This window comes from Condylura cristata, unplaced genomic scaffold (assembly GCF_000260355.1).
Source record: "Condylura cristata isolate star-nosed mole 26May11 unplaced genomic scaffold, ConCri1.0 scaffold00041, whole genome shotgun sequence".
NCBI classification, from domain to species: domain Eukaryota; kingdom Metazoa; phylum Chordata; class Mammalia; order Eulipotyphla; family Talpidae; genus Condylura; species Condylura cristata.
This window is the reverse complement of record NW_004567142.1, coordinates 530,841-555,850: the sequence shown is the minus strand read 5'-3', so window position 1 is coordinate 555,850 and position 25,010 is coordinate 530,841. Positions and strand designations below refer to the sequence as shown.

Genomic DNA, 25,010 nt, shown 5'->3' with positions numbered 1-25,010 from the left:
CTCGCCCGGAGGGCACGTGACCGCGCCCGGGCGGAGAAGGTGCGCGCGCAGGCGCGAGCCGCGCAGGGCGTGGCCACGAGGTTAGCAGTCCCGGGTCTCGGGAAAGGGGAAGTGGTCGCTCGCCCGGTACGAAGTTTATTTGCATCCTTCGCCCCGCCCCTTTTGCGCGAGTGGTGGAACAGTTAGAAGGGGCTGGATCAGGGCGGGGTGAGATTCTGCGCAAATTATGCCAGCGGCGACGTGCGAAGGGTATGCAAATAAGGCTATTTCCATGGACAGGTCCACCCTCTCAGAACCCAGAACGCGGCAGAAGGACGCGCGGTCGGGCCGGGGCGTGGCATGCAAATGAACTCATTTACATCTGAGGCCCCACCCCTCGCGGGGTAGGGCTGGCTGAGCTGTTGAGAAATGACTGCGCAGTTAATTAGGAAGTGTATGTAAATTAGCAGATCAGTAAGTAATTTACACAAGTTGGCTCCCTAACGGAGGAAAAGATGATACTTGACAGAAGAGGGGGGCGTGTTGAATGGGGTGGGTGCAAACAATCGTAACTCCCTTATCCCTGTCCCCTAGGGACATTTGTGGGAGTTGGAATAAAGTAACCTAGGAAAGCTACATAGAGAAGATATTTGCCTGACAACCAGGTGTCTGTATGAACATTTGGAGAGACAGACCAAGGAGGACGGTACAGATGAGGTTATTCAGTTGCCCAGCCCCCTCCACTTGGCAGGGACTGAGACTGGGAGGGAGGTGCGTTAAGAGCTGACTTGGGGGTGCTGGAGCATTGAGTGCCCTGAGAGGGCTGCAGCTGTCCCAAGCGGAGCTCGTGGGATGTCACCAGTTCACAGGGATCTCAAATATGCATGGGAGTCAGGGTTGCACGGAGGCCCTTTTGGTCCTCAGGGCACACTCAGGGTTCATGGCCATATGCACAGGCATCAAGAGAGCCAAACACACAACAAACACACAGACCTCGGGAGCACACACACCATCACACATAGGCATCACCTACCCTGGGCTCACAGAGACCCAGATTCTCCCTGTGGGAGGTCACCTGAACACCACCAGCCTCATGATGTAGGCATGGAGGACAGAGGAGGCACAAGTGTTACACGCAAGTAGCACACTTCCCTACAGATGCCACCACTGAGGGGCAGCTGTGTGAAATATGTGGGTCTCCAGGACATTGACACAAAACGTGCAGCGTGACAAACACCCTCCGTAACAGACCCGAGTCATGGTGTACCCCACACCACACTCAACCCAGAAACATGGCCCCCAAACACTGTGACATGTATTTCTCCCATCTCCCTCCCCGCCACCCCAGAATAACAGAGGCCAAGACACAGGTGTAAACAACGCTTTATATGGGTGGGGTATGGACAGGACAGGCCTCCAGATAATAAATAACACGTACTCGCAATGGCAGGGCCAGGCAGGAAGCTGGGGCCAAATGGCCCTGGTCTCAGGCTTTGGAAACTCTTTGAGTATGTAGGGGTTCAGGGGGGCCAGGGATTAGCCAAGACAGAGGAAGCAGCAGCAGGTATGGATTCCCCCTCCCCTCCATGGCTCAGTCTTGCCCCTCAGCCAGGCCCCACCAGGCTGGGGAAGGGGGACAGGTGGCAGGGCAGCTTCTCCGGGGCCAGGGCAGGTGAGGGGCATAGCCTTCCGGTGCTGGGGCCGGGGTCCCAGCTGGAAGGGCAGAGCTGGTCCTGGAGAACAGGTCAGCTGAAAGAGAAGTGTGTGGTGACCGCTGAGATCCTGGGTCTGTCCAGCTGGTGTCTGTCTCATTTCTGAGTAGCTTCCTGCCTGCGGGTCTATGTCCCTCTGGCCACACCATCATGTTTCTCCCAGTTTCTGCATGGTCTGATTTTCTATGTCTACAGTAAATTCGGGTTCTCCCTGAGGGTACATACATTTTCCGGTTGGATTGCCATGGAAAGCTGTCTTTTGATTCTGTACAGGGGACACTGGATGTCTAAATACCCCATTTTTGTATCTCTGGATATCCCTGTGTTCCAACATCACCGCATCTCTGGGTCTCATTCCAGTGTTTTCCAAACTGAAGAAACGATGTGAGTAACACAGCTTGCTTTGTCTAAGATAGCATTACCTGGGAAGTTCTAGAAATCCCATCATCACTTCAGAATCTCTGGCTCAGGCCCAGGTATCAATAGGTTCAATAGCTTCACCTTGACGCTCTCAAGGTGATTCCAATGTGCCATGCTGCATGACTGTGCTAGGAAATCAGTTTTGGGGGGGCTTAAACCTTGTCTCCCTGAAAGTGAACTAAACAGGACAGAAAATACCAGTGTGCGTCACAGATAATAATATTGGTTCAGGGATCTCCCTGGTGGCACAATGGGTTCAAGTGTAGCACTGTGAAGCTATTGACAGCCGCCTCAGCACCAGTTCAATCCCCGGCCCTGGAGGTGACCCACAAGGCACAGCAGACCTCTCCTGTCTCCTGCTGCTCCCTCAGCAGTGTACTTCATTAGTCTGCCTGTTCTGCTCCCCACTCTGTCTCTGGTGAATCCTCCCACCCCCCGTACCTCTGGCCTATATCCCAGTTCTGTGTGCATAAAAACATTAATCTTTAAAAAAAAAACAATGAACACTGGATCAGAAACAGAAAACAGGTCGGTGGGTGCCCGGAGGCTGGGGCGGGTGGGAGGGACTGCTTCACGGGTACAGTTTCCTTTTAGGATGAAAAATGTGTCAGGACTAGACAGACAGGCTGATGCCATAACCTTCAGAGTATCCTAAATGCCACGGACACACACTTTAGATTTATGTTATGTGACTTTCACCTTAATTAAGGGGCAGAGAGAATGTCAATGCTGAGATAACCCGTTGTGTTTCAGTTTTCTTTGTGTCTATCAAGATACAAAACAGGTTGGACCCCAACATCTGAAAAGCACTGTCTGTGCCCTTAATCACGGAGGTGATCCTGATGCAGCCGGGACAAACGCCACAAGTATGTGTGCCCAGCCATGGCCACACAGCGTGGAGTCTTTCCAATGGGTGAGAAGAAATATACAAAACAGTTTATTGAGTCCTTACTACAAGCTGGGTCCTGTCGTGAGCACATGACATGAATTAACATAATGGATCTGCTCAACACCCACATGAGGCAAGAACTATTATTAGTCCCATTTTCCGGGTGAGGAAACCAAGGGGCAGAGAGGTTAAATGATTTGCCCGGAGTTGGAGTTTAAACACAGGCAGTGTGACTCTGGAATCTATGATCTTTCACCTCCTTCCCTGCTCAGATGAGGAGACAACACTGTACGAATAACAATGATCAAGGGTACACACGGAATGCTTTTTTTAAAAAAAAAAAAAGGAGGGGGCTGCTGAGGTGAGACCACCCAGCTAGAGGGAGTGACTCCATCTGGGAAGCCAATAAAGGTTTCCTGCAGGAAGAGCCATTTTAGCAGAGACCAGATGATTGGGAGCTGCAAAGAGGGAGGGCAGAGCCCCAGCCAAGGTACAGCAGATGGAAAGGTCTGGAAGGAAGAGAGTGTTGACCAGAGGACTCCCTATCCAGGTCGCATTCACTGCATCAGGAAATCATGTTGGCTCTGACTTCAAAGTACATACAAAGTCTAACCACTTTTACCCCATCTTCCACCAAAGCCACCAATGTTGAGGAGGCGGGGAGGCCAGGGGGAAACTGGCAAGATGTACATCCCCCTCTCCCCGGAGAGAATCCAACCAGAGAGGATCCTGTAGGATCTTCAGGCCTGTCAGGGAATCTGAATAGAGCATAGACATCCTGGAGCGAGAGGAGGTTACCAGGGGAGAGAGGGAAGGAACAGCGTTCTAGCAGAGGGAACAGCATCGGCAAAGATTAGTATCTTAGCTGATGGAGAAACAGAAAGAACTTCAGCTGCAGGAGAGGTAGGAGCTGAGGCAAGTAGAGCTGGCAGGAACCAGTGGGGGAGCTTCGGCTACGCCCCAGGGAACCCGGGTGGTCTGGAACAGGGGAGGGACAGGATCAGAGCTGTGCGTTCGACCTGATAGGCTCCATGGTGAAGAGAAGCAAGATCAGAGAGAACAGGAAGTAAACAGAAACTGTTTCCTTCTCAGCCCCTCTCTACCCCACTCTGGCCCTGTCCAGCAATCTCTCTTTTCCACTTTGCAGTAACCTCCTTACTGGTTTCCTGACATCCACCCCTGTCCCCCTAGACACTTTTCTATATGCAGCCAGAAGAACCCTGTCAGCAACAGACTCAGATCTGTCCTTCCTCTGCCCAGAGTCAACCTATAGGACTATCGCTCCCATCAAGCATCAAGACCAGGTGTGTACACACACACACACACACACACACACTCCCCCACGTCTCACTGGCCTCCTTGGATTTCCTCCCACTTGCTAGGCAGGACCCTGCCTCAGGGCCTTTGCACTGCCTGTTCCTCACTTAGAACACTCTTCCCTCAGGGATCCAAATGACTGCCTTCCTCACGCCTTCAGGTATCTGCTCAGTGTCACCTTCTCAGTGAGGCCTTCCCTCTCTGTCCTGTTTATCATTCCACTCCTCCACCTCCCACCCTCCTTGCCCTGCTTTATTTTTCTCCAGAACACCTGTCTCCCTAGTTACCATAGAATTTACTTATGATCTTGTTTAGTGACTGTCTCCTCCCAAGAGAACATCAGGTCCACAAGGGCAGGGGTTTGTTTGTTGCACACACTGCTGCATCCCCAGTGCTTTGAAGGGCCTGACACTCAGTACATGCTCAATAAATATCTGAATTAAAAACGGGAGGGTCAGAGACCCAGGGCAGAGGCTGCCACTGGGCTGGGAGGACTTCATGTGTCTGGGGACATGGCTCGTTTAACTCAGCGTCTCTGCCTCTTCGGGTCCCACTGTCTCTCTCGTCATCCCTCCTTTTCTGTGTCGCTATCTCTGCTGCATACAGCCCCTCCCAGGAGACCGCCCCTGCCGTCCTTCCCAGGGCCCCGGGATCCCACCTGGCTCCACAGGTCTCAGCAGCCACAGGGCTGAGGGGCCACGGCCTGGGCACTCCGAGGCTGCCGCAGCTGGCGCAGGGACGCATCTCCGTACTGAATGCCTGAGCCCATCCTCTCAGGGTCCAGCTCACCTGGGAGTGGAGAGACCGGTCAGGACAGGCCCGGGGAGACCGCTGGGTCCCAGGCTTCCGCCTCCACTCCCGCTCGGGCGGGTCAGTGTGGGCCTCACCTGAGTCAATCTTGTTCAGGATGGTGCGGGCGCACTTCAGAAAGGCTTCCTCCACATTCTCACCCGTAAGAGCACTCGTTTCCAGGAACATTAGCTCTGGGGGCAGAGGGCAGATGCTCACAAGATTAGGGCCTCTGTCAGTCCCCATCCTGAACTCTGACTCTTCCCTGCCTCCTCTTAGTCCTCTGCCCTCGCTCCAGGCCTCTGTACATGCTGGTCCCAGAAATTCCCTCTTGCAGCAGGAGCTCCATCCCCGGCCAGGGAGCTGACCCACATGGCATGGCAGATGTCTCCTGTCTCACCCTCTGCTCCTCTCAGCAGTGTGTTTCAGTAGATCTGCCTGTTCTGCTCCCCACTCTGTCCCTGGTTAATCCTTTCACTGCCTCTGCGCCTCTGGCTTATACCCCAGTTCTGTATGCATAGATTAAAAAAAAAAAATTCCCTCCCCTGAGATAACCTCCAACTTCTTCCTTCAGAGCTCAGCATGCACATCACCTCCTCCAGGAAGACCTCCCTGCTCTCCCAGAATGGATCAGGTGGCTCCTCTGAACTCCCACTGCTCCCGGGCCTCCCCCACCTGGCCCTAACCTCTCTAGGGTGTTGCTGTCTGGAAAGGGGTCACTCACTCATTGGCGAACAAGCCCATGGGAGTGTGCCCAGGGTGACCTTCATCACTGGGTACACAGCACCATCTGGCACAGGCCCAGGCCATCGCAGACTACCCATCAGCCACCTGCAAGGCCTCACAGTAGGTAAGAAAGAGCCAGGATTCAAGCCCAGCTCTCTCTGATGCTAAAACGGCCTGGACTAGCCCGTGCAGATCCTAAGACAGCAGGAGTTTCGCAAACACGGTATTTCCTAATGAGTTTACACTTGCTGACCTCCGGCATGGCTGCAGGCTCGTCCTGACTCTCCTAATGCCAGGGCCTCCAGACCTGGGGTCTGCCCCATCCCATGTCCCTTATTCATGGATGGGCCCATCCCCTGGGGCCGTGGGAGCTGGCGATCTCCACCTCACACCAACACCCCAGTGCCTCTCCTTGGTGGCGGATACCTCCTTAGCAGCCAGCATTAGTTAAGTGCCCAGGCCCCGCCAGGCCGGGCTGAGGGCTCTCCATGCACCATCTCCCTTAACTGCCACCCACGTGAGGCAGAAATGTGGACTCCCACTCACTAGAGGAGGAAATGGAGGTTCGCCGAGTGGCAGGCAGCCCTGGGATTTAAACCTCCACCATCCACGGCTGGGCACTGGCACAGAGTGCCAGGAGGCCCCCTGGCCCTGTGCAGTGCCCCCAGTGCCCCCGGGGCCCACCAAAGGCCCCTTACCATTCTCCTGGGCAAAGCGGGAGGCCTCCAGGAAAGTGACCTCACGCTCGGGGTCCAGGTCCTTCTTGTTCCCACAGAGGATGACCACGATGTTGGGGCTGGCCAGCGTGCGGGCGTCCGTCAGCCAGGCAGCCAGTGAGTTGTAGGTCTCCCGGCTACGGAGAAGAAGGAGGAGGGAGGAAGAAGGGGGGCAGGGGCGGGAGAGGGACCGCCCAGACCCACCCACTCCGTGCACCCACCTGGTGATGTCATACACCAGCAGGGCTCCAGCCGCCCCTCGGTAATAACTTCGTGTCACCGACCTGTGGGGCCAGGGGGACCCAGTCACCCGAAAGCTGGGGTCTGCCCCAAGACTGCCCCCCTCTGCGGAAAGAGACTGGTGGTTCGGAGACCCCCCTTCACTGCAGACCCATTCCCCAAAACGTGGTGTGGTCTGGTCTCCCCACAATTTCCATCTCATAGTCTCCTTGTCTTCCTCAAACCCTGTCTCACTTAGCCAGCTGTCTGTCTGTCCGTCTGTCTGCATTTCTCCCGTGTCCCTCTCTTTCTGTAGCTCGTCATGGATACCCTCCTCGCTGGTGTCTCTACAATCCTCTTTTCTGTCGCTGCCCTTTTGTCTCATGTCACCCTCACCCTTGCCCTCCTACGCATTCACCCAGTCATCTGTCCTCTGCGCAGCCCTGGCCCAGTGCTATGCAAACACATTTGTCCCTCTCTAGCTGTGCCTGGAGGCCCTTCCCAGGGCAGCTGACTGTCCATGTCTCCCTGTGTCCAGTCTGGGTCCCTCTGGAAGCCGCTCAATCATCCCACAAGCACTCCTTAAGCACCGCCCGCCGCCCCAGCCCATGCTGCCCCCACCCCCCACCCCCCTCCATCTCTGTCTCCAGGTTCCATGCACAGGAGTATTAACTGAGCAGCTGCTAAGTGTGGCCCAGGCTGCGGTCCCTGTCGCTCCGCTCTCTCTGCTCCTCAGATGCAGGGTTTCAATGTCCTGTCACCTCCTCTGCAGGCGCTTCCTGAAGACACGTGTGCACAGCCCTGCACACTCCTTTCCCCCAGCACCCCCATTCTTCATCTCTCTGGCTTCACCTGTCCTACTCGCCCTGTCTTCTGGGTCTCTCGGGGGCTCTTAGTTTTTCTCTTCCTTTCTGAATGGATGTCCTTCTGTTTCCTCCTCTTTCAGCATCTACCCCTTGCCCTCACCCAGGCATCTCCTCTCCTTCAAGGCCCTGTGTCTCCCAGGCACAAGTCTCCATCCCTCCAGCCACGCGTCTGTCCACAACAGTCTCTCTAGGCGCTTTCCATTCCTACCTGGCTCTCTTACTTTCCTGTCTGGCTTCCTTTCTTTCTCGGTCTACTTTTCTCCCAGTCTGTCATCCTTGCTCTAGGATCTCACCCCTTTGGCTATCTCTATGTGCTGATCAACCACTTTCCAGCTCTTGTCCTCTGCCTTGCTGCCTTCTCAAGTGTCTTCCTGCGCCTACCTAGTGTCTCCAAATGCTTGTACGCCTCTCTCTCTCTCTCTCTCTCTGTCTCTCCCCTCTTCCCTTCTCAGGAGCCCAGACCACCTACCGAAACCGCTCCTGGCCAGCTGTGTCCCAAATCTGTAGCTTCACAGTCTTCCCACCTACGTTGACCACCCGAGATCCAAACTCCACGCCAATCGTGTGGTTGGAATCCTGTTTGACTGGGTATAGAAGGAAAAGGCAGTGCAGGGGCTCTCAGGCCTCCCTGTCCTCCAAGGCCTCCCCAAGCTCGTTCTTACTGCCAGGGCGAGTGTGGATCCAGAAGGTCGCAGCGAACAGCATAGGCCAAGGCAAGGGCCAGGCAGCCGCCCGAGCCACACCCGCACCCACAGTTCAGTGCTCCCAGGGCCACTCCCAGAAACTCACACTTATTCTCAATGAACTGATGAAGGAGACATGATTTGCCAGTTCCAGCACTGCCAATCACCAGGAATTTGAAGAGGAAGTCTGAGCAGATGGAGCCAAGATCCAGGAAACCCATACGGAAAGATACACACGGGGGGCGGGAGGGTCAGGTGGAACCCAAGAGAATGTCATAGGTACCAGGAGAGAAAGACACAGAAACAGAGCAATGGGTAACAACCACAGCCCGACAGTTGCTAATTCTTACAGTGTGCTTATCACAGACTGGGCACAGGTCTAAAGTTCTTTATTTACATCAACAGTTCATTAAACCTTCAGGGAAACTCTATGAGGAGATATGTACAATCAGCCCCATTTTCCTCTTGAGGAAGCTGCCATAAAGGTTAACTAACTTGCCCAAGGTCCCCTGAATCCAGAGTCTGGCTCCAGAGCCTGAGAGCTTAAATATGACATGCATTAAAGACTCCTGACAGTCATTTTAACAAGGGGTTCAATCTCACCTTTGCCCCTCAACGACCTGCCCACTGTCACTTTGTGAACCTCAGTCCACACTACTAGTATTTTCAGTCTATTCCCTAGAAATGACAGGCTGGTTCCCACCTCAGGGCTTTGCACTCTGCTAAATGACTAACTAGAGCTCTTTCTACTGCACCCCATCCTTAGGCTGCGTCCATCCAACCTGATTTGACAGTTCTCCCTCCATCCAAGGCCCTGCCCCTCTTCTCCCTACTAAGCCCCACCCCTTACCACTAGCCCCACCCCTAATTCAAGGACACCTCATCCCAAACTCTATTCCAGATCTCAAGAAACAGCAGTCCCCGGGTCCAGAGCATCCGTGGTCCGTCGAGTCCCACCCCTACCTTCACGGCCAGCCCCACGGCGGCGATTCAGGCTCCGCCCCGACACGTTAAGACCCACCCTTTCCACTCAAGGCCTACCCTGATCCATCAAGATTGACTCCCTCAAATCCCGCCCCAGAGCCATTAAACCCACACGCCAGACCCCCAGGCTCCGCCCAGACAATTAGGCTCAGCCTCAGACGCACTAAGCCCCTCCCAACATCCACAAGGCCCTGCCCCATCACATCAGACCCCGCCCCCTGGTGTGGAAAGCCCCGCCCCCATCCCCAAAGCAGCATCCTCCCCGGCCCCAGCCCCCAGCCAGCTTGGGCCCTCCGTCCTCACCGTAGGTCTCGGCCATGACTCGGTGGCGGCCGTCTTGGGCCGCAATATGGCGCCGCGGCCGCGCCTGCTCTTCGGCTGGCAGCCGCTCCACTCCGGCTGCAGCCCCGGCTCCTTCCTACTCCTGGGGCCCGGCGCCGCCACTTCCGCCTCCACCCCCTCCGGCGCGACCCGCTAGGGCTGCGGGATACCTGGCCACGCTTCCCCGGGCAAGGATTGGCGGACAGGTCGGGCAGGGGGCGGGACAAAAGGCGCGGATTGGCCCCATGAGACAAAAGAGGCGGGCTCAAGGCGAGTGATTGGCCGAGCAGGTGGGAAGGGGCGGTGCAGAGGGGCTTCGCCGAGCGGAGAAACGGATTTGGTCAGGGGTATGGAGTAGAATCGAGACTCTGGATTGGGCAGAAGCGAGCTTGCGGGACGCAGCACAGATCAAAGGGGTGAGGGCAGCAGGGACGACCTCGTGGAGAGGCGGGTCTTGAGCTGCCGAGGGCGATTTCTGATCTCAAAAGCAGGAAGGATGAAAGCTGGGAAGAAAAGCGCGGGTTCCCTCCCACCTCCCACTGCAGATAATCTTAAAACCTCGGGCGTGCGATCTGGCTTCCTCATGAGCCGATTGGCTCCTCCGGCATTTCTGCTCCCTTTCACTGGTCTAGAGGAGACACTACAACCCCCACATTGGGCTGTTTACGTTATTACGTCTTTTCATTTGCTGTGTCCGACTTACGAGCCCGCCTCCGGTATCCTGCCCGGAGAGGAGCCTTTAGTCCGTAACCCTGCTGGCAACCTTTGACGTAAACACTGGCCGTGGTCCGATAGGCTACATTCAGAAACCTGGGGAACTGTTTCCTTTGTATTTTCCCACCCCACCACAAAAACCACCAACAGTTTGCACTTGGCTGATGTATTTGCATAAAACCGGGGAGGAAAAACAGCTGGAACAGTGATAGGCTGAGCTCACTGGCAGTAGAAATCCCATTTCTGAAAGAGAATGGAGAAACAGTGAGGAAAAAGGCAAAAGTAATACCACAGAGAATCTAGTGGTTTTAGCTTATGGCTGCATCCAGGTTTGGCAACACAAGTGTCATGCAAATTAACCTGAGCACCTTGAGCCCTAGAAAATTAGCATCTCTACTGGCCACTCACTCCCTATCTTATAGATGAAAAACTGAGTCAGGGTTTTTTGGCCCTGATGTGCACAGGTAGACCCCTGGGGGCCAGGAGATGGGGAACCTCCTTTGGTTCATCATCACAACCCAGGCTCTTCCCTCCAGTTTCTTGCCAGCCCCTAGACACTCACATCTGTCTTCACCTGGACTTTGCCAGGTTTCAACGTCTGGTCCTCACGGACAATGCTGCTGGGGAAGTAGCCCAGGCGAGCGGCCAGGTCTCCGTAGTAATCGCCCTGAACCTGAGGAGCAAGAGTTAGGGGCTAGGCCTGCGAGGAGGATAACTCGTTCCTGCCAAAAACCATCCCACTTCTCTTATCCCCTTCCCGTGGCTGGCTCCATCCTTGTCTTTCAAATCTCAGCATCCAGAAGCTGCCTGCCCAGAGCCCCGCCCCCCCTTAACTCTCAAAGGAACACATATTTAGATGTTTTTCATACTTGTCTCCTCTTATTAGAATAAAAGGGACTGTTCACTGTTGCATCATCAGTGTCTGGGCCTCACAGCAGAGGCACTATAATTGCTAAGCAAAATAAAAATAATCACAACAGCCCCCCCCACCTCAATTTCCACTCACACCCTCAGGTTTCCCCTTAGAATGGAAAATGAAGGTGCAGCCCCACCCCAACCCAGCCTCTTTCCTGTTCAACTCTCCCAAGACTCACGCTGCCTCCCCAGAAGAGCCGCCCTCGGCCCTTCAACTTGGAAAACACGTAGACCACTTGACCCCTCTGTATGTTCAGGAAGCGGCAGTCAGGGGCCACGTAGTCCTGAAGGGCCACAGCCATGGAGATGGGATCTGGGGAAGCAACAGAAGGGAATGACAGCACCCCCTGACAGCACAGGCTGGTAACCCCAACTCCCTCCGCCCCGCTCTTACGGCTGCATTCTGCATCAGCACACAGCTTCCGATCTGCCAGTTTGGGCATGGGGCGGCCTCCGACACTAGGTTCTGGGGAGGCGGACAGCAAGATGAAGACAATGAGGAACTCCCAGGACTGAGCCATGGCGAGCCAAGAGTGAGTGAGTAACCCAAGGAGGGGGCCAGGGGGTTGGGATCCAGTTTCTTCAGCCCTCCTCTCCAGCACAAGGTAACCAGTGTTCTTGTTCTTGTCCCCGCCCTAAACCAGGCCCAAATTTCCCCCACACCACCTAGGGGCTGCTACACAGCCAGAGCCAGAGCCAGAACCATTTCAAGGGCAGGCTGAGGGCTACTAGCCCCAGGAAATGCCTACTTAGGCCCAAAGCAGCTCTGGCCTCTCCCAGTGACTGCCACCCCTCCCCCATCAACAATCAGAAAGGCCCAGGCAGGAAGAGATATTCAGTTCTATCTTCCCTAGACTGGTGAGTACCTGGACCCCTCCCATCCCCTCCAGGGACAGAATCTGAGGAGCCACAAGGAAAACCACCTTGGAATTTCCTGTGCTGAGAGGTCAGCAGAACAGGCAGCCCTTTGATTACCAGAAATAGCCCCAGCGCTCCAGAACTGTGATTATGGATTGGGCCTTAGGCCAGGCAGAGCCCTCCTCACTGCACACTCACAGGCTGCTTCCTGACTGGGTGACCTGGACTAAGCCCTCTCCCCTCTCAGCCATAAAACAGGGATCAGAGGGCTGCCTGGTGCACAGCACTGCAGCCACTGCAGCTCAAGTTAGCTCCCACCCAGGGAGCTGACCCACAGGGCACAGACCTCAACTATCTCTGCGCTGTGGATTTCAGTTGATTCACCTGTTCTGCTCCCCAGTGTCTCTGGTGAACCCGCTCACCTCTGGTCTGCACCCCAGCTCTTGTATGCAAAAATACATAAATTGGTTAAAAAAGTAAAACCAGGGGTCATAAAACCTAGAGCATTCACCATGTCTATTTTTCTTTTAAAAAGATTTACTTATTTATGCATACAGAACTGGGGTAAAGAGGCCGTGAGAGGATTCACCAGAGACAGAGCAGGGGAGCAGAACAGGTGGTCCCCAGGAAAGTTCCAGGTTCCCTGCCCCACCCAGGAGGGTGGAGCTGAGAAAAAAGAAGAGGAGAGGAAGGAAGCAGGATGGAGAGCCAGGAGGAGGCCTGAGGGAGCCACAGGGAGCAAAGGGGGCCTGTGAAGAAACCGTGTTTATTTCTTGGCCCTGGACCAGGTGAAAGAGATGTGAGAGACCAGTGGGGAGGTGACCATGGCAGTGTTTATGTTGATTTTAATTTTCCTCTTTTCCTCTCAGACTTGTCTGGCCATTTCTAACCCTTTTCTGTGGGTCCTGGCCAGAAGGTGCTTTAGTCTTGTGGCAGTTTTCAGGCCTTGCTTTGCGCCAATCCCTTCTGGGTGGACTTTTGCTCACGAGCGGATGGGTGACTTCAGGTGTTTGATTTAGAAACCATATTCTTTGTCTTCCGTATTGTATACTAAATTGTATTAAAGTTCCTTTTCATTAAAGTCTTCTGTTTTGTCTTGATGCAGTAGATGGTAGAGCCTATTTAGAGCAGGCAGGTTTGAGGGTTCAGTGGGGGATTCAGGCCCTCTCTCCTGGCCCTGTAACAGATTGACAAAGTACACTGTTGAGGGGAGCAGCCGGCGGGTCAGGCGAGGTCTGCCACGCCATGTGGGTCACCTGAGATGGGGACCAAACTCCTGCTGAAGTGGCTTTAGCTTCTTAGTGCTGTGCTTTAACCAGCTGCGCCAGGGAGGGCCCGAGCCCCGTTTTACAGGAAACAGGAGTGAAGCAGCATGTCCTAGGAGGCAGGCTGCACAGTGGAGGGGCTGGCTTTGGCTCCAGGCCCACAGCTGTGACCGCAGAGCTTGGAGTTCACATTTGCCCAAGGTCTGGCTCCAAGTGGCAAAGGGTCTGAACTAGTCTCAACCCCCAAGTTGAGATCTACTGCCAACCCTTCTCCAGGGTTTCTCCCCTCTGGGCCAGCAAGCCCTCTCCCAGGTGGGAAAAGGTTGGTGACACACAGGCTGGGGTAGGAGACCTAAGTCATCTCCACATTCCCAGGACCAGGTAATATGAAGGGGGAAAACATTTCCACTCAACTGCTACCTCAGGGGGCCTTTCCTGACACCCCCAAGTGGTGTGCTCCAACCCCACCAGCCCAGTTGTTCATGTAACACGGTAGAGACGGGCCTCAACTTGCAATCACTCCACTTTGTGGCGGCAAGGCAATACCAGACTGCACTGGTAGCAACTGCAAGTCCTGACCTTTTCTGGGTTAGCAACAGGCAGCACGAGCTGTTGCTGGTGCAGGCAGGAGCTAGCGCCACAGCTCACCGCCACAGGCCATGAGCCTGAGTTCGACCCCCCAGTGAGGGAGCTGACCCCCAGGGCGCAGCAGACCTCTCCTGTCTCCCTACTGCTCTTCTCAGCAGTGTTTCAGTGGATCTGCCTGTTCTGCTCCCCACTGTCTTCTGGTGAATCCTCTCGGTGCTTGCATTGCCCTGTACCCCAATTCTTCTATGCAATAAATAAAGGACGGGCTTCTAAGGACTTGCACCATCAGTCACCAGTGGACGAGAGAAGGGCTCAGACATCTAGTTTGCCCTCCGCATCCTGTCTACAAAATTCTCATCGGTGTCTCCTGCTTCTGGTAAAACGGCGATTCCTCTTGGGATCAGACTTGAAAAGAATCACCCCACTGTTCCTAACAGCAATGTTGCGAGCGCATCAGAGGAGGGCTAGGCTGAGGTAGTGTTCGCTGCACGCGCAGCCTTTGACTCTGAATGGGCCTCTCAGGCGTGGCCCGTGCAGCCGAGGGGCATCTGTACTTGCCTCGAGCCGACTGTCCCTTCTGCTCACCACTGCATTTCGTATGCCAACAACAGTATTCAGTACTGTGCTCGTGCCGCGGGCAGTGGGGCTGGGGGGTGGCAGGTACACGACAGTGTGAACAGCCAAGGGATCCTTTTACACAGGAAAATGAAACTCTTGGGCGGGGACTGCAACTGCCTGGGGGGGACACCCCAGGAATCCCCACCACACAGCAGAAACCAGGCCTGCCAACCGCAGAACGTGCGGCTGCCATGTGGTGGGCGAGGCTTCCGCTGGCTGGGGTGGACCGTGCCCGAGGAGACGGCCACCCCCTCCGCCTCCTCCACACCCAACGGTCTACATCTGGTGCTTTAGTCTGTGGCTTCAAACACTGACTGCCGTTCCTCTTTCTCTTTTAAAATGTCTTTATTCATAGATACAAGAACTGGGGTATAGACCAGAGGTGCGGGGGGTGAGAGGCTTCACCAGAGACAGAGCAGAACATGCGGATCAACTGAGGTTCACTGAGGGGAGCAGCGGGGGTCTGCTGCACCCTGTGAGTCGCCTCCCTGGCCGGGGATTGAACTCGTGCTGCAGTGGCTGCGGAGAGCTTCATGTGCTGAGACGTGACCCCTTGCACCAGCCACCAGGGAGGGCCCCCAGAGGGCGCCCTTTAAGAGGGCGAGCAGAGCAGGTAAAAATGACCCTGGAATTAAAGGTCCCTGTGTATGTTCTTGCTGATGTCCACTTATGACAGATGGCCTCACCTCCCATTTACTATGAAGATCTTAGGCAACCTGTTCAATTTTTTGAGTCAGTTTATGAAAATCTTCCAGGACAGGCGTGTGACATCTAAGCGAGCTGCCTTTTGTCTCTCATCCTTAGTTAGCTTCAGCTGGGTACATGGCTGCCCCACCAGAAACATTTCCCAACTCCCCGGCACTGGAGGGGAATTTGGTTCAGCCATTTGCCTGAGGTTCCCAGCTGACCGCTGGTCAGCAAGGCAGATGAGCCCTGGGAACTGGCCACACTCCTGTTCTAGTGCCCACGTGAGAGTCCGGCTGGGAACTCCCGTGACAGCTGTGGCATTTTCCTGAACAAGACTGCAGGGGCTGTGAGCCTGAACCCCAAGTACCTGTCTCAAACCCTCCGTCATCCCGACCCTTCCACGGTTCATACGCGCATGAACGCCCGCTTCCCTCAGCCTGGATTCTGGGTTCTGTGGCCACAGCAGGCGCTTCGATGAGGATTCTGTGGAGGGGAAGAAGCCCCTGACGGGGGTCCAGGGTGCAGCAGAGCACCCGACCTACCTGGCTGTCCTCGGGGCCTGTCTGCTGACTGGGACGGAACAGAGAGCTGCCGAGCGCTACAGATGACTCAGCGACACTAGCGCTACCTGGCGCTATTCTCCCAAGGCTGCAAACCCCAACATGCCAGAAAGTGCCAAAGATTCGGGAGTGTGGGGAAAGAGACACAGGACAAGAGAAAATAAAAAACAACAGACAAATGATAGTGAAAAACCAAACCTCAAAAAACCACTTTAATTCCGGCCTAACAGCGCCAGGTGCAATGTCTGGAGACAGACTCTGGGTACAATGCTGTGTGACCACTCACGCACACACACAGCTCAGAAGGCCCCCGAGGGGGACTTACCTTCAGGGGCTGAGCCAAGGTGGGGAAGGGGGGCCCCCTAAACGGGGGGCCGGGACAAAGGATGGGGCAGGCGCGGGGAAAGGTGCTACTTCTTGGCGAAGGAGATCTTCATGGCGTTGTTCTGGGTGATCTTGAAGCCCTGGAGGGCATCGCGGGCAGCCCCCGCCTGCACCTCATTGTCAAACTCCACGAAAGCGATGTCGTGGCGCCCAGGCACCAGCCGGACCTCCTTGAAGCCGGGGAACCTGAGAAGTAGCGACAGACCTCAGAAACCCACGCTCGGCACCTGCCCCCAACGTTCTGGCACCGGCGGGCTGCTCTTCAACGCCGTGCCACACACAGCACTGCCCAATCAAGGCTTCTCCGGCCACCAACGTACAGAAAGGTTGAGGAACCCAGCAGCATCAAGAAGAGCACGCACTGTAACGGAACACTGCGCCTCTTAACTACAGGACGAACAGGACACTTGTCCGTGGTCTGTCCCAACCCTAACCCACCTACCCACACCCCAGAAATAACCTCTGGCCGCTCCTTTCTCCCCGCCCCAGTAGGCAGCACCCCGTGTCACAGGGGACCGTCTGTCTCCGGTGTTTTGCATGCGTGCAGAACGTGCTACTGCTCTTGATCTCCCCCGCTTCTCCAAACGTCTCTGGGCACCGTCAGGAGGCGCAGTCTGCGGGGCCACGGTGCGCACAGGCTCGGGGCCTCTCCCGGACCCAGCTCCCAGAGGGCAGACACCTTCCAGGCCCCTACGGACTCATGCAAAGCTTCAGACGCCTTGCTGCTGCCTCTCACTCGCCTTGCAGCTCTCCCGCTCGGATACCAGAGCCTGGGACCCCACCCTGGAGCCCAGCACGGCAGGACGGTCTCCACCTCTCACACCCCGGGGTCCCTCTGCTCTCCCCTCCTGGCCATCAGCTACACCCTCGCCCAGCCCCACTCACTGGTTGAAAAGCATGGACAGCATGAGCTCGTTGGTCTCCTCCGGCAGGTTGGTGAGGAACAAGATGTGATTGGGTGGGTTTTCTGAAAGCTGCGGGCAGAAAGGGGAGACCCTGAGTCTGGCAGGCACCCCTCTTGTTCTTTCCCTCCCCCGCTGGAATTCCTTCCAGTTACCCTGACACTGCCCCACCTCTGACCCAAGCCTGCGAGCCACAAGAGGGCACTGTGGTGCTCACTGGGTGCTCAGCCCCAAGTCCACCAAATCACCTGAACAGTGGAGGTGCTGGCCACTGCCGCTTCACCCTGCCCTTGCAAAGCTCCTCCGACACCTCCTCAGCCCCCTCAGCCCCCCGTGCCAGGGCCTGGCCCAGTGCTTCACCCTCAGCCTTGTCACTCAGCAGCACTCCCCAGGGGGTCTGTCCAGACATGGCCCCACCAGTTTCTTGTTTTATTCGTACGTGACCCGGAAGACTAGATACTCACAGGCTGGGCAGGTGGCATCTGTCCTGGCATAAGCTGCTGTGGGGGCATGGCGCCCGGTGGGATCTGGCCAGGCGCGAGGCCCGGTGGCGGGATCATGCCCGGGGGCGGCATGTAGGGCGGCTGGCCGGGCATGTGGTGCATGATGCGTGGCGCCTGAGTCATCGGCGGCATGCCCTGCGGAGACGGGCGGGCTGAGTGGCCGGTGGGGCGGGAAATGCCCCGTGGAGACGGGCAAGGCTCTCGGTGTTCGGGGCACAGTGTCAGCGGACACGGCCGTGAGGGGGGGCAAGAGCCAGACTTGGACAGAAGCAGAAATGGTGAGAGGGGATGGAGGAAGCCAGACTGACTGGGGTGGGGGTGGGGGGCACTTAATCAGAGTGAGTTAAAAAATGAACATGACCCATCTTTGTTTATCGACGAGCAGAAAAAAAGACTGGGAATGTAACTGCTGACAAAAAGGTAAAAATAAACGCTACAAGGAACAAACTATTTGCTTTTAAAAGTAAATGGGGGGGGGGGGGTTGCAGCTCCAGAGAAAAGACAGTGGGCAGTGGAAACAGGGAAGGCAGGTACAGAAAGAGAGAGGGGTGGCAAGGAAACAGCCCAGACCGCAGGGGAGACGGGCGCCCGGTGAGATGTGTGCAGGCAGCCGGTGCAGGCCACAAGTGGACAGCCAAAGCCCCATCACTGACGAGTGAGCGGGCAGGACAGACACAGCCCGTGTGGCAGCTGGCACGGAGACCCCGGCCCCCGGAGGAGCAGGTCCAAGCCTCTCCTCACTCGTCCTCATTTCAGAAAACAGGATGTCTCCACTGTGTGCCCACCGCGGTCCTAAAGACACTTTCCAGTTTTCTCCTGGAAACAGCTGCCACGTTCAGAACATGATTCACCTCAAGGCAGTTTTCGTGAGCAGAGGGCGGCGGGGCGTTTCATCCCCTCAGCCCAGCGTCCCTCACCAGGACAACGGTCCCATCACAGTGGGCACGGGAACCTCGTGTGGGGACACCCAGACGCCTAGGCCCTATCCTGCCCTACGTCACGCCAACACCACAGCGACCGCCCAGCTCTGCTCTCCACAGACACTTCAAAGTAGCCCCTAGGGCCCCCAAGACCTCCGGCTGGGATTCGGATCAGAATGGTGCTGAACCGCAGGAAGAGAATCTGAGCGTCACAGCCGCTCGTCTGCCGTCTGCGGGCCGCGCCTGTCTCAGCCACATGCTGCCCTGTGCCCGTGGGGCCTGCACGCCTCTGCTGGCCCTTCTTTTAACTGTCCCTGACTTCAAGTCTACTTGTTTTCTGCAGGTGCTTGGAAATCAAGCCAGTCGTGCGCACATGGGCTTTCTCGCTAGCGCCCTTGCTAAACTGAGCCACTGTTGGTTAGCAGATTCTTCTGCACCGTCTAGGAGCACAGAGGTAAAAGACTAAGATGGTGAAATCAAGGTCAAAGACGGAGAGAAACCAAGGAGCCGAAACAGAGATGCTGAGAAGCGTGAGGACAGGCATCCGGCCTGGCATCGTCAGGCATCGTCATGCCAGCGCTCAGCCCCCTAAGGACAGCTCCCAGCCTCTGAAGAAATGGACATGGGGGTCTGAGCGCCCCCATGGCAGTGGGGGGAAGCCGCCCCGCCCTCTGCACAAGTCAGTCAGCCAAAGGAAGGCGGGGAAAAGAGGCCGACCCCTCGGCCCTGGCTTACCGGGACTGGCCCCTGGACGGCGCCCACCACTGGGGCGGCTGCACCACCCTGCGCGGCTTTCTTAGCAGATGGGGTCTCCTGGCTCTTGGGCTTCCTCTTCTCCCGCTTGCGGTCCCGCTCCACAAAGGTGCCCTTCATCTTGGCGATGATGTCTGAGTCGGTCTTGGCATACTGGATGCGCTGCAAACAGAGGCGGAAGGGTTGCGGAGGAGCCTCAGAGGCAAAGTGCCCCGGGTGAGTCACAATCTGGACCCACTTGGCCACAACAGCCTCCTCTGTGAAATGGGGGTGTGGTATCTCAAGGTATTTTGAGAGGGACACAATGAGCGGGGCCCGGCTGGGATGAAGCACGGCGGGCTGCTCCTGAAGCGAGAGCACACGAGCGGGTGTGGCCGCAGTCCCAGGACGGGCGGGGGTGCTGGGCGGTGGAAGCAGGCTGCGGTGATGGGTCTTCCTGACAACCCACCTGTGCTGATCTGATCCAAGCAAAATATTTGGGAAGAAAAGGGGGTGGAGGATCAACATATATATAAGTTACAGCTTTAGGGCCCCCCCCTGCTGGCGCAACAGTTTAGGCTAACTGCAGCAGAGTTTGATCCCCGGCCAGGGAGGTGACCCACAGGGCACAGCAGACCTCTCCTGAACCGCCCGCTGCTCCCCACTCTTGTCTCTGGTGAATCTTCTCACCCCCCATCTCTGGTCTGTACCTCAGTTCTTGTACGCATAAATGAATCTTAAAAAAAAAAATACGGCTTTACATCTCAAAAGTTAATTTTTAGTTATTCCGGAAGGAAATCAAAGGATGTGGCAATGCTGGGTGTGCGCCCCCCCCCAGATGACAACATACCAGCGGGCAGAGGGTTTCAGTAACCCTGCTGCAGCTGGGGGCCCGCTGTCTCCCACATGCTTCCATCCTGGGACCTCAGGCACTGTCACCGCCCCAAGGACACCTCCCAGAACTGTCCTCCGGGCCGGGCCTTTAGGTTACTCTGCCCTCCCAGGCGCAGGCGCAGCCCCTGCCCCCACCATCCACTCGGCCGGCCCCTTCCTCCCATCCCAGGCAGTGGTCATAGCCTGACCCCAGGCGCAGCCGCACCCTGGCCACTGGGCTCTCTACTCTGTCCAACAGCCAGAAGGACTTCCCTAAATCTTTCCGCGGTTCCTCAGCACCCCTGAAATCCAATCCACTTCAGGACAAACTCCTGCTCCTGACCTAACTTTGACAGGCTCTCTAGGCCAGGCCTAACCCCCCAATTCCAGCCTAATGACCTTGATTCACTTCCTCACTTACCCATGTTCTTGGTTATCTGTGGGCCTGAAACCCTCTAATTAGGGGCCTTCTAAAGACCTAATACTTTCCCCCCTCCTCCCCCATCAATTCTCCTTCAAGTCTCACCTGAACCACAAAGCTGTCCCTGGTTGGATGAGGTGCCTTCCAGAAGCACCCCCATACCAGCCCTGAGTGTCGCCACATGGTGACAGACTTGCCCGCCATCCCTGCAGGGTGGGTCTGCGAAGGCAGGGTTGGGGCTCCTTTAATCACAGGGTGTCCTCGCACCCCATTATAGTGGAGTATACTGTTAATGCCAAGGATCAGCCCAAAATACCCTCACCCTAAGGGACTGGGCTGTTAGCAACAGGAGGTCCAGGCCCATCCCATCTCCCACACCCCACACTTTCGCCACACACCCCCTTCTGCCCGGGGCTCACCATGGGCTTGTCGTAGAAAGGGAAACCCTGCATGGAGCGCAGGGCGTTGGTGGCGCTGCTGACCTCCTTGAAGATGACAAAAGCCTGGCCCCTCATCTTCAGGCTCCGCGATACCAGGATATCCAGGATCTGGCCAAACTGGGAGAAGATGGCGTACAGGGACTTCTTCAGTTCTGCAGCAGAGGAAAGACCCCACTGATCACCAGAGGCCCCAACACCATCTCCTGAGGCTTTGGCCCCCCTTCCAGGGGAAAGTGCAGCCTGGAGGGAAATCATCAGCCAATGAACAGAGGACCCATGCTGCCTCGGGCCAGCAAGTAGGCGAGAACCACCCCCGCGGCGGGATGCGTTTGTGTCTCTGGGAGTGGGGACACCAAGTCTCCCCCACAGGCTCGTCAGGTGAGGAACATGAGTCATACGCACGAAGGGCTCACAACACAAACACTTCCCATCACCAGCACCGCAGCACAGGCCTGTGCCGGCTTCTGCAGCCTCGTCCCACCCCGGTCCACCACACACACGTCTCCATCCTCAAAGGTCCCCCAGGCCTGTTCAGGCTCAATGCAGTATTGTGATTCCTAGGATGTATTTCGATCATTCAAGTCGAGAAAACGCATTTCTCATACGTAGCTGTCTCTCCAAAGCCTAGAAATTTCCTCGGTGTCTTGGGTGTTGAAGGTGTCTCTTATGTGAATGAGGGCATTCTTGGGAAGCTCCTATGATGAGACTGGCTGCCAGGGAGCCCAACCAAACATGAGATGAGGGGGCTGAAACTCCCAGTTCCACCCTGATCTCTGGGAGGGAAGAGGGGGGCTGGAGGCTGAACTCAACTGCCAACAACTTAGTGAAGCCTCCAAACACCCCAAAGCAGGAATTTCAGAGAGCTGCCAGGCTGGCGAATACCTGGTGATCTGGGGAGCACGGTGCACCCAGAGAGGGCATGGGGAGCTGCAAGCCTGCCCCCCATACCCAGCATGTCTTCCTTCTGGCTGTTCTTAAGCGCTTGGAGGTGGGTGATCCAACGAGTCAAACGGGTTCCACTTTAGCAAATTAACGGGACCTGAGGAGGGTGTCTCAGGAGCTTCTGGCCTATACCCAACTGGTCAGAAACAGAGTTTGCAGCCGGCGTCTAGAGTGGAGGGCATTCTGGAAGCCTGAGCTCTGTACCAGTGCAATCTGATGCTATCTCCAGGGTGTCAGGGTCAGAAATACATTGAATTCTGCTTGTCGGTGTGGGGAATCCCTTCCACATATGCCCCTCCCCTCACTGAAACTGGGTTCAGGACACGTGTCATGATTCTGCCTCAGGACCTTTGCACTGGCTGCTCACTCTGTCAGGAACACCTTTCTTCTGATGTGTACAGAGCTGCCTCCTAGTCACCTAGCTCTCAGAAATGTAGCTACCTCCAAGGCTGCCCATGAGGACCTAAATAATTGCCCGCCACCTCCCCTCCCTCCTCATACCCTTCTCTCCTTTCCTCTCCAGCATTTCCTCCTCCTAACATGTTTATTGTGGAAAAGATACAAGCCCACCCAGTCTGATGACTAAAGCAGTCCCATGCTGCGCGCTGACTGCAGCACACACACTTCACACACTTGGAGAAGGGTCTCATGGAAGCAACACCACTAAATTCTCCCAGCCACCTCGTGAGAAGCAACTGTTTTAATAACACAAACATGTTCTGGGGCATTTCCACTAGCCCAGGAGGGTCCCAAGGGTGCTAGGCAGAGCCAACCGGGCCAGATGGATCAAGTTCCTTTGACGCTAGTGCCACACCTCACTTGCAAACTGCCTCACCTGAAGGCTGGCAAAGGCACCAACTGCATGCAAAGAAGACAGCGAGAAGGGGACAAAAGGGAGAAGAGCAAAGGTGTTTTGAAGCAATTGATCAAGTCCTTTTGGTGACACTTCTGGTTTGGTTTCCCACCCCACCCCCACCCCCATGAACCCACGCAGGCCTCGGTCATTCTACCGAATGCTGGGCCCCTCTCCAGCCCCGCCTCTTGCCCACTCCAACTGAAAGCTCACACACCACCGACTTCTCCTGCCAGGTTCCCCAAAGCCCTCAGGATTTAGCCTAAGCCTCACCCTGCCCACAAGGCTCCAGGCACCACAGGGCACCACTCTCTGGAAGCTTCTTGAGCCATAAACCAGACCCCCAGATCCCCCAAATCACTTGTTCTCAGAATGCCCAGGGCACTTTGGCCCTAAGACATCTGCACATCAGTTCAAGCCGGGTCCATTTTCCTCCCTCACACCATTAACAACGCTTCCTCTACTCAGGCTTTCCAAGTGTCTCCTCTTTCAAGACACCAAAAGAGAACCTCTCCTTGCAAACCCCAACCCTGAACGCTCTGGGATATCCCCACTGCACACAGGTGTCATAAAGCATGACCACGAGTGTCCCTGCCACCAGTGTGTCCCCAAAATGACAAAACTGGCTGGGGCTGATGTGCTAGTGTCTACAGGAAACTTCACGCTTAAAATTTCAACAGTAACTTTACTGGTAATCTGGAACTTAAATCCCAAACAGCTCCTCTGGGTCTTCTGACACTTTCCTTCCGGGATGAGTTAACACTGACCCAGGATTTACTATGTCGAGTACCATAAATACTGCACTGCACAGAGGTCCAGCTCCTTCGCCCATTAACATGCCTGCAAGAAAGATATTAAGCTCACCGCGTTTTCTTTCCTTAGTTATTTATACATAGATTTTTTTTTTTTGCCCAGTTTTCAAATACAGAAAATCTGGCTTGACAACAGTGATGACTCGCTGAAGAAAGTACATCTTCTGCCAGGCCTGGTGGCCTCTTGGCCAAGTCACATGACTTGGCCTCGGTTTCCCATCTGAGAAATGGGTGTAGCTCCTGCCTGCCAGGTAACTGCAGAAAGGAAATGAAACCGGAATTTATATACCAGCGCCTGATGTTCAACAATGGTAGCCCCCACTGCTTGCTACTCATTTCATTTTCGTTTCCAAGTGCAACATTTCATTATGGGTTGATCACCGAGAAATGGCCCAAGGCAGTTCCAGTTCTTAATCCTGATGGGGCTCCCAGGTCAGCACAGAAACACTTCCGGGCCATGGCGGCCCGGAAGAATCAGGGTTTGAGGGGGCAAGTCCAGGGCTCACGGTAAGTCAGAGCTTTGGGGTGTGGAGGGCTTCCTGGAAGAGGGATAAGTCCTGTGAACTGAAATCTTGCAATTAACCAATTTAATGCGCAAAGAGAAAGGTCGACAGGGGCTGTCCGTGGCACAGGAAGTTGCACGTGCAAAGGCCAAGGGACTAGTTAACGCCAACAGTTTGCCTGGAGAGGGCAGGAAGAGAGACAGAATGTTGGGGGGGAGACGGGGTCCGGAGTCGCAACCAGCCCGAGAACTCACCATCCTTCTTGATCTTCTCGTTGAGGTTGTTGATATAAATCGTGTGGTTCGGGCGCGTTTCGGGAACCGCCATGGAGTAAGATGCTGAGGTAGGGCTGAAAGAAGGAAACGGCTAACTTCGGTCCCGGGTTTTTCCAAATTAGTTTTTGTCCCTAACTGGGCCTCACGGGTCGTTCACCGACGATCCTTCCAGGAGGAAGGCGCGGGAGGAAAGAGGAAGGGACCACCTGGAGTAAAAGGCGAGCGCGCAGACCCTCCTCTTCACCTCCCCGCGTGGTGAGGAATCGCGAGACGTTTACTACCAGTCCCAGGATGCTCTACGCGACCCAGTGGGCGGAACTTCCAGGTGGCGACTCCCATTGGCCCACGCGCTTAAAAGCCGGCCCAGGAAAAAATCCCGGATGGAGGAGACACTTAAGGAGGGACGACGTCCCAGATGAGGGACGACCCGTGACTCAAGCAACGGGGAAATCGTGTCTCCCACACGAGGCATGAAAAGTCCCGGGAGTCAAACGCTCCCCCTACCCGACATTACTCACCGATAAACCCACACTTCAACCTAGTGGCGCTGGCTCGGTACGCCGCACAAAGCGCTCTCCTGGCTCCGCCTCTGCCTTTCGGCCAGCCAATCCCCGTGCAGAGAAT

At 55.7% G+C, this 25,010-nt stretch overlaps 3 protein-coding genes across 5 annotated transcripts; all 3 read right to left on the bottom strand.

Annotated features, from left to right (window-relative positions):
- Positions 1-1,344: 1,344 nt before the first annotated feature.
- RAB4B (RAB4B, member RAS oncogene family) lies at positions 1,345-9,779 on the bottom strand. Its single transcript, XM_004694132.2, has 8 exons — positions 9,604-9,779; positions 8,423-8,503; positions 8,103-8,217; positions 6,770-6,832; positions 6,531-6,685; positions 5,205-5,300; positions 4,976-5,106; positions 1,345-1,728 (listed from the first exon to the last, which is right to left on the bottom strand). The coding sequence occupies exons 1-7, from the start codon at positions 9,617-9,619 to the stop codon at positions 4,991-4,993; spliced, it is 642 nt and encodes a 213-aa protein (XP_004694189.1). The 5' UTR covers positions 9,620-9,779; the 3' UTR covers positions 1,345-1,728; positions 4,976-4,990.
- A 705-nt stretch (positions 9,780-10,484) lies between these two features.
- Positions 10,485-12,409, bottom strand: MIA (melanoma inhibitory activity). Of its 2 annotated transcripts, XM_004694133.2 has the most exons (4): positions 11,645-12,409; positions 11,430-11,563; positions 10,898-11,008; positions 10,485-10,578 (listed from the first exon to the last, which is right to left on the bottom strand). In XM_004694133.2, the coding sequence occupies exons 1-4, from the start codon at positions 11,769-11,771 to the stop codon at positions 10,555-10,557; spliced, it is 396 nt and encodes a 131-aa protein (XP_004694190.1). In that variant the 5' UTR covers positions 11,772-12,409; the 3' UTR covers positions 10,485-10,554. The 2 variants fall into 2 exon arrangements, with proteins under 2 accessions (XP_004694190.1, XP_012589181.1); XM_012733727.1 differs by having other exon boundaries at positions 11,430-12,409.
- Positions 12,410-15,107: 2,698 nt separating this feature from the next.
- On the bottom strand, positions 15,108-24,993 carry SNRPA (small nuclear ribonucleoprotein polypeptide A). 2 transcript variants are annotated; one of them, XM_004694131.2, is made up of 7 exons: positions 24,905-24,993; positions 24,366-24,460; positions 20,981-21,153; positions 19,271-19,450; positions 17,577-17,750; positions 17,096-17,184; positions 16,006-16,396 (listed from the first exon to the last, which is right to left on the bottom strand). In XM_004694131.2, exons 2-7 carry the CDS (start codon positions 24,436-24,438, stop codon positions 16,237-16,239), a joined length of 849 nt encoding a protein of 282 aa, XP_004694188.1. In that variant the 5' UTR covers positions 24,439-24,460; positions 24,905-24,993; the 3' UTR covers positions 16,006-16,236. The 2 variants fall into 2 exon arrangements, with proteins under 2 accessions (XP_012588890.1, XP_004694188.1); XM_012733436.1 differs by lacking the exon at positions 24,905-24,993 and having other exon boundaries at positions 15,108-16,396; positions 20,981-21,118; positions 24,366-24,535.
- Between the last annotated feature and the right edge of the window lie 17 nt (positions 24,994-25,010).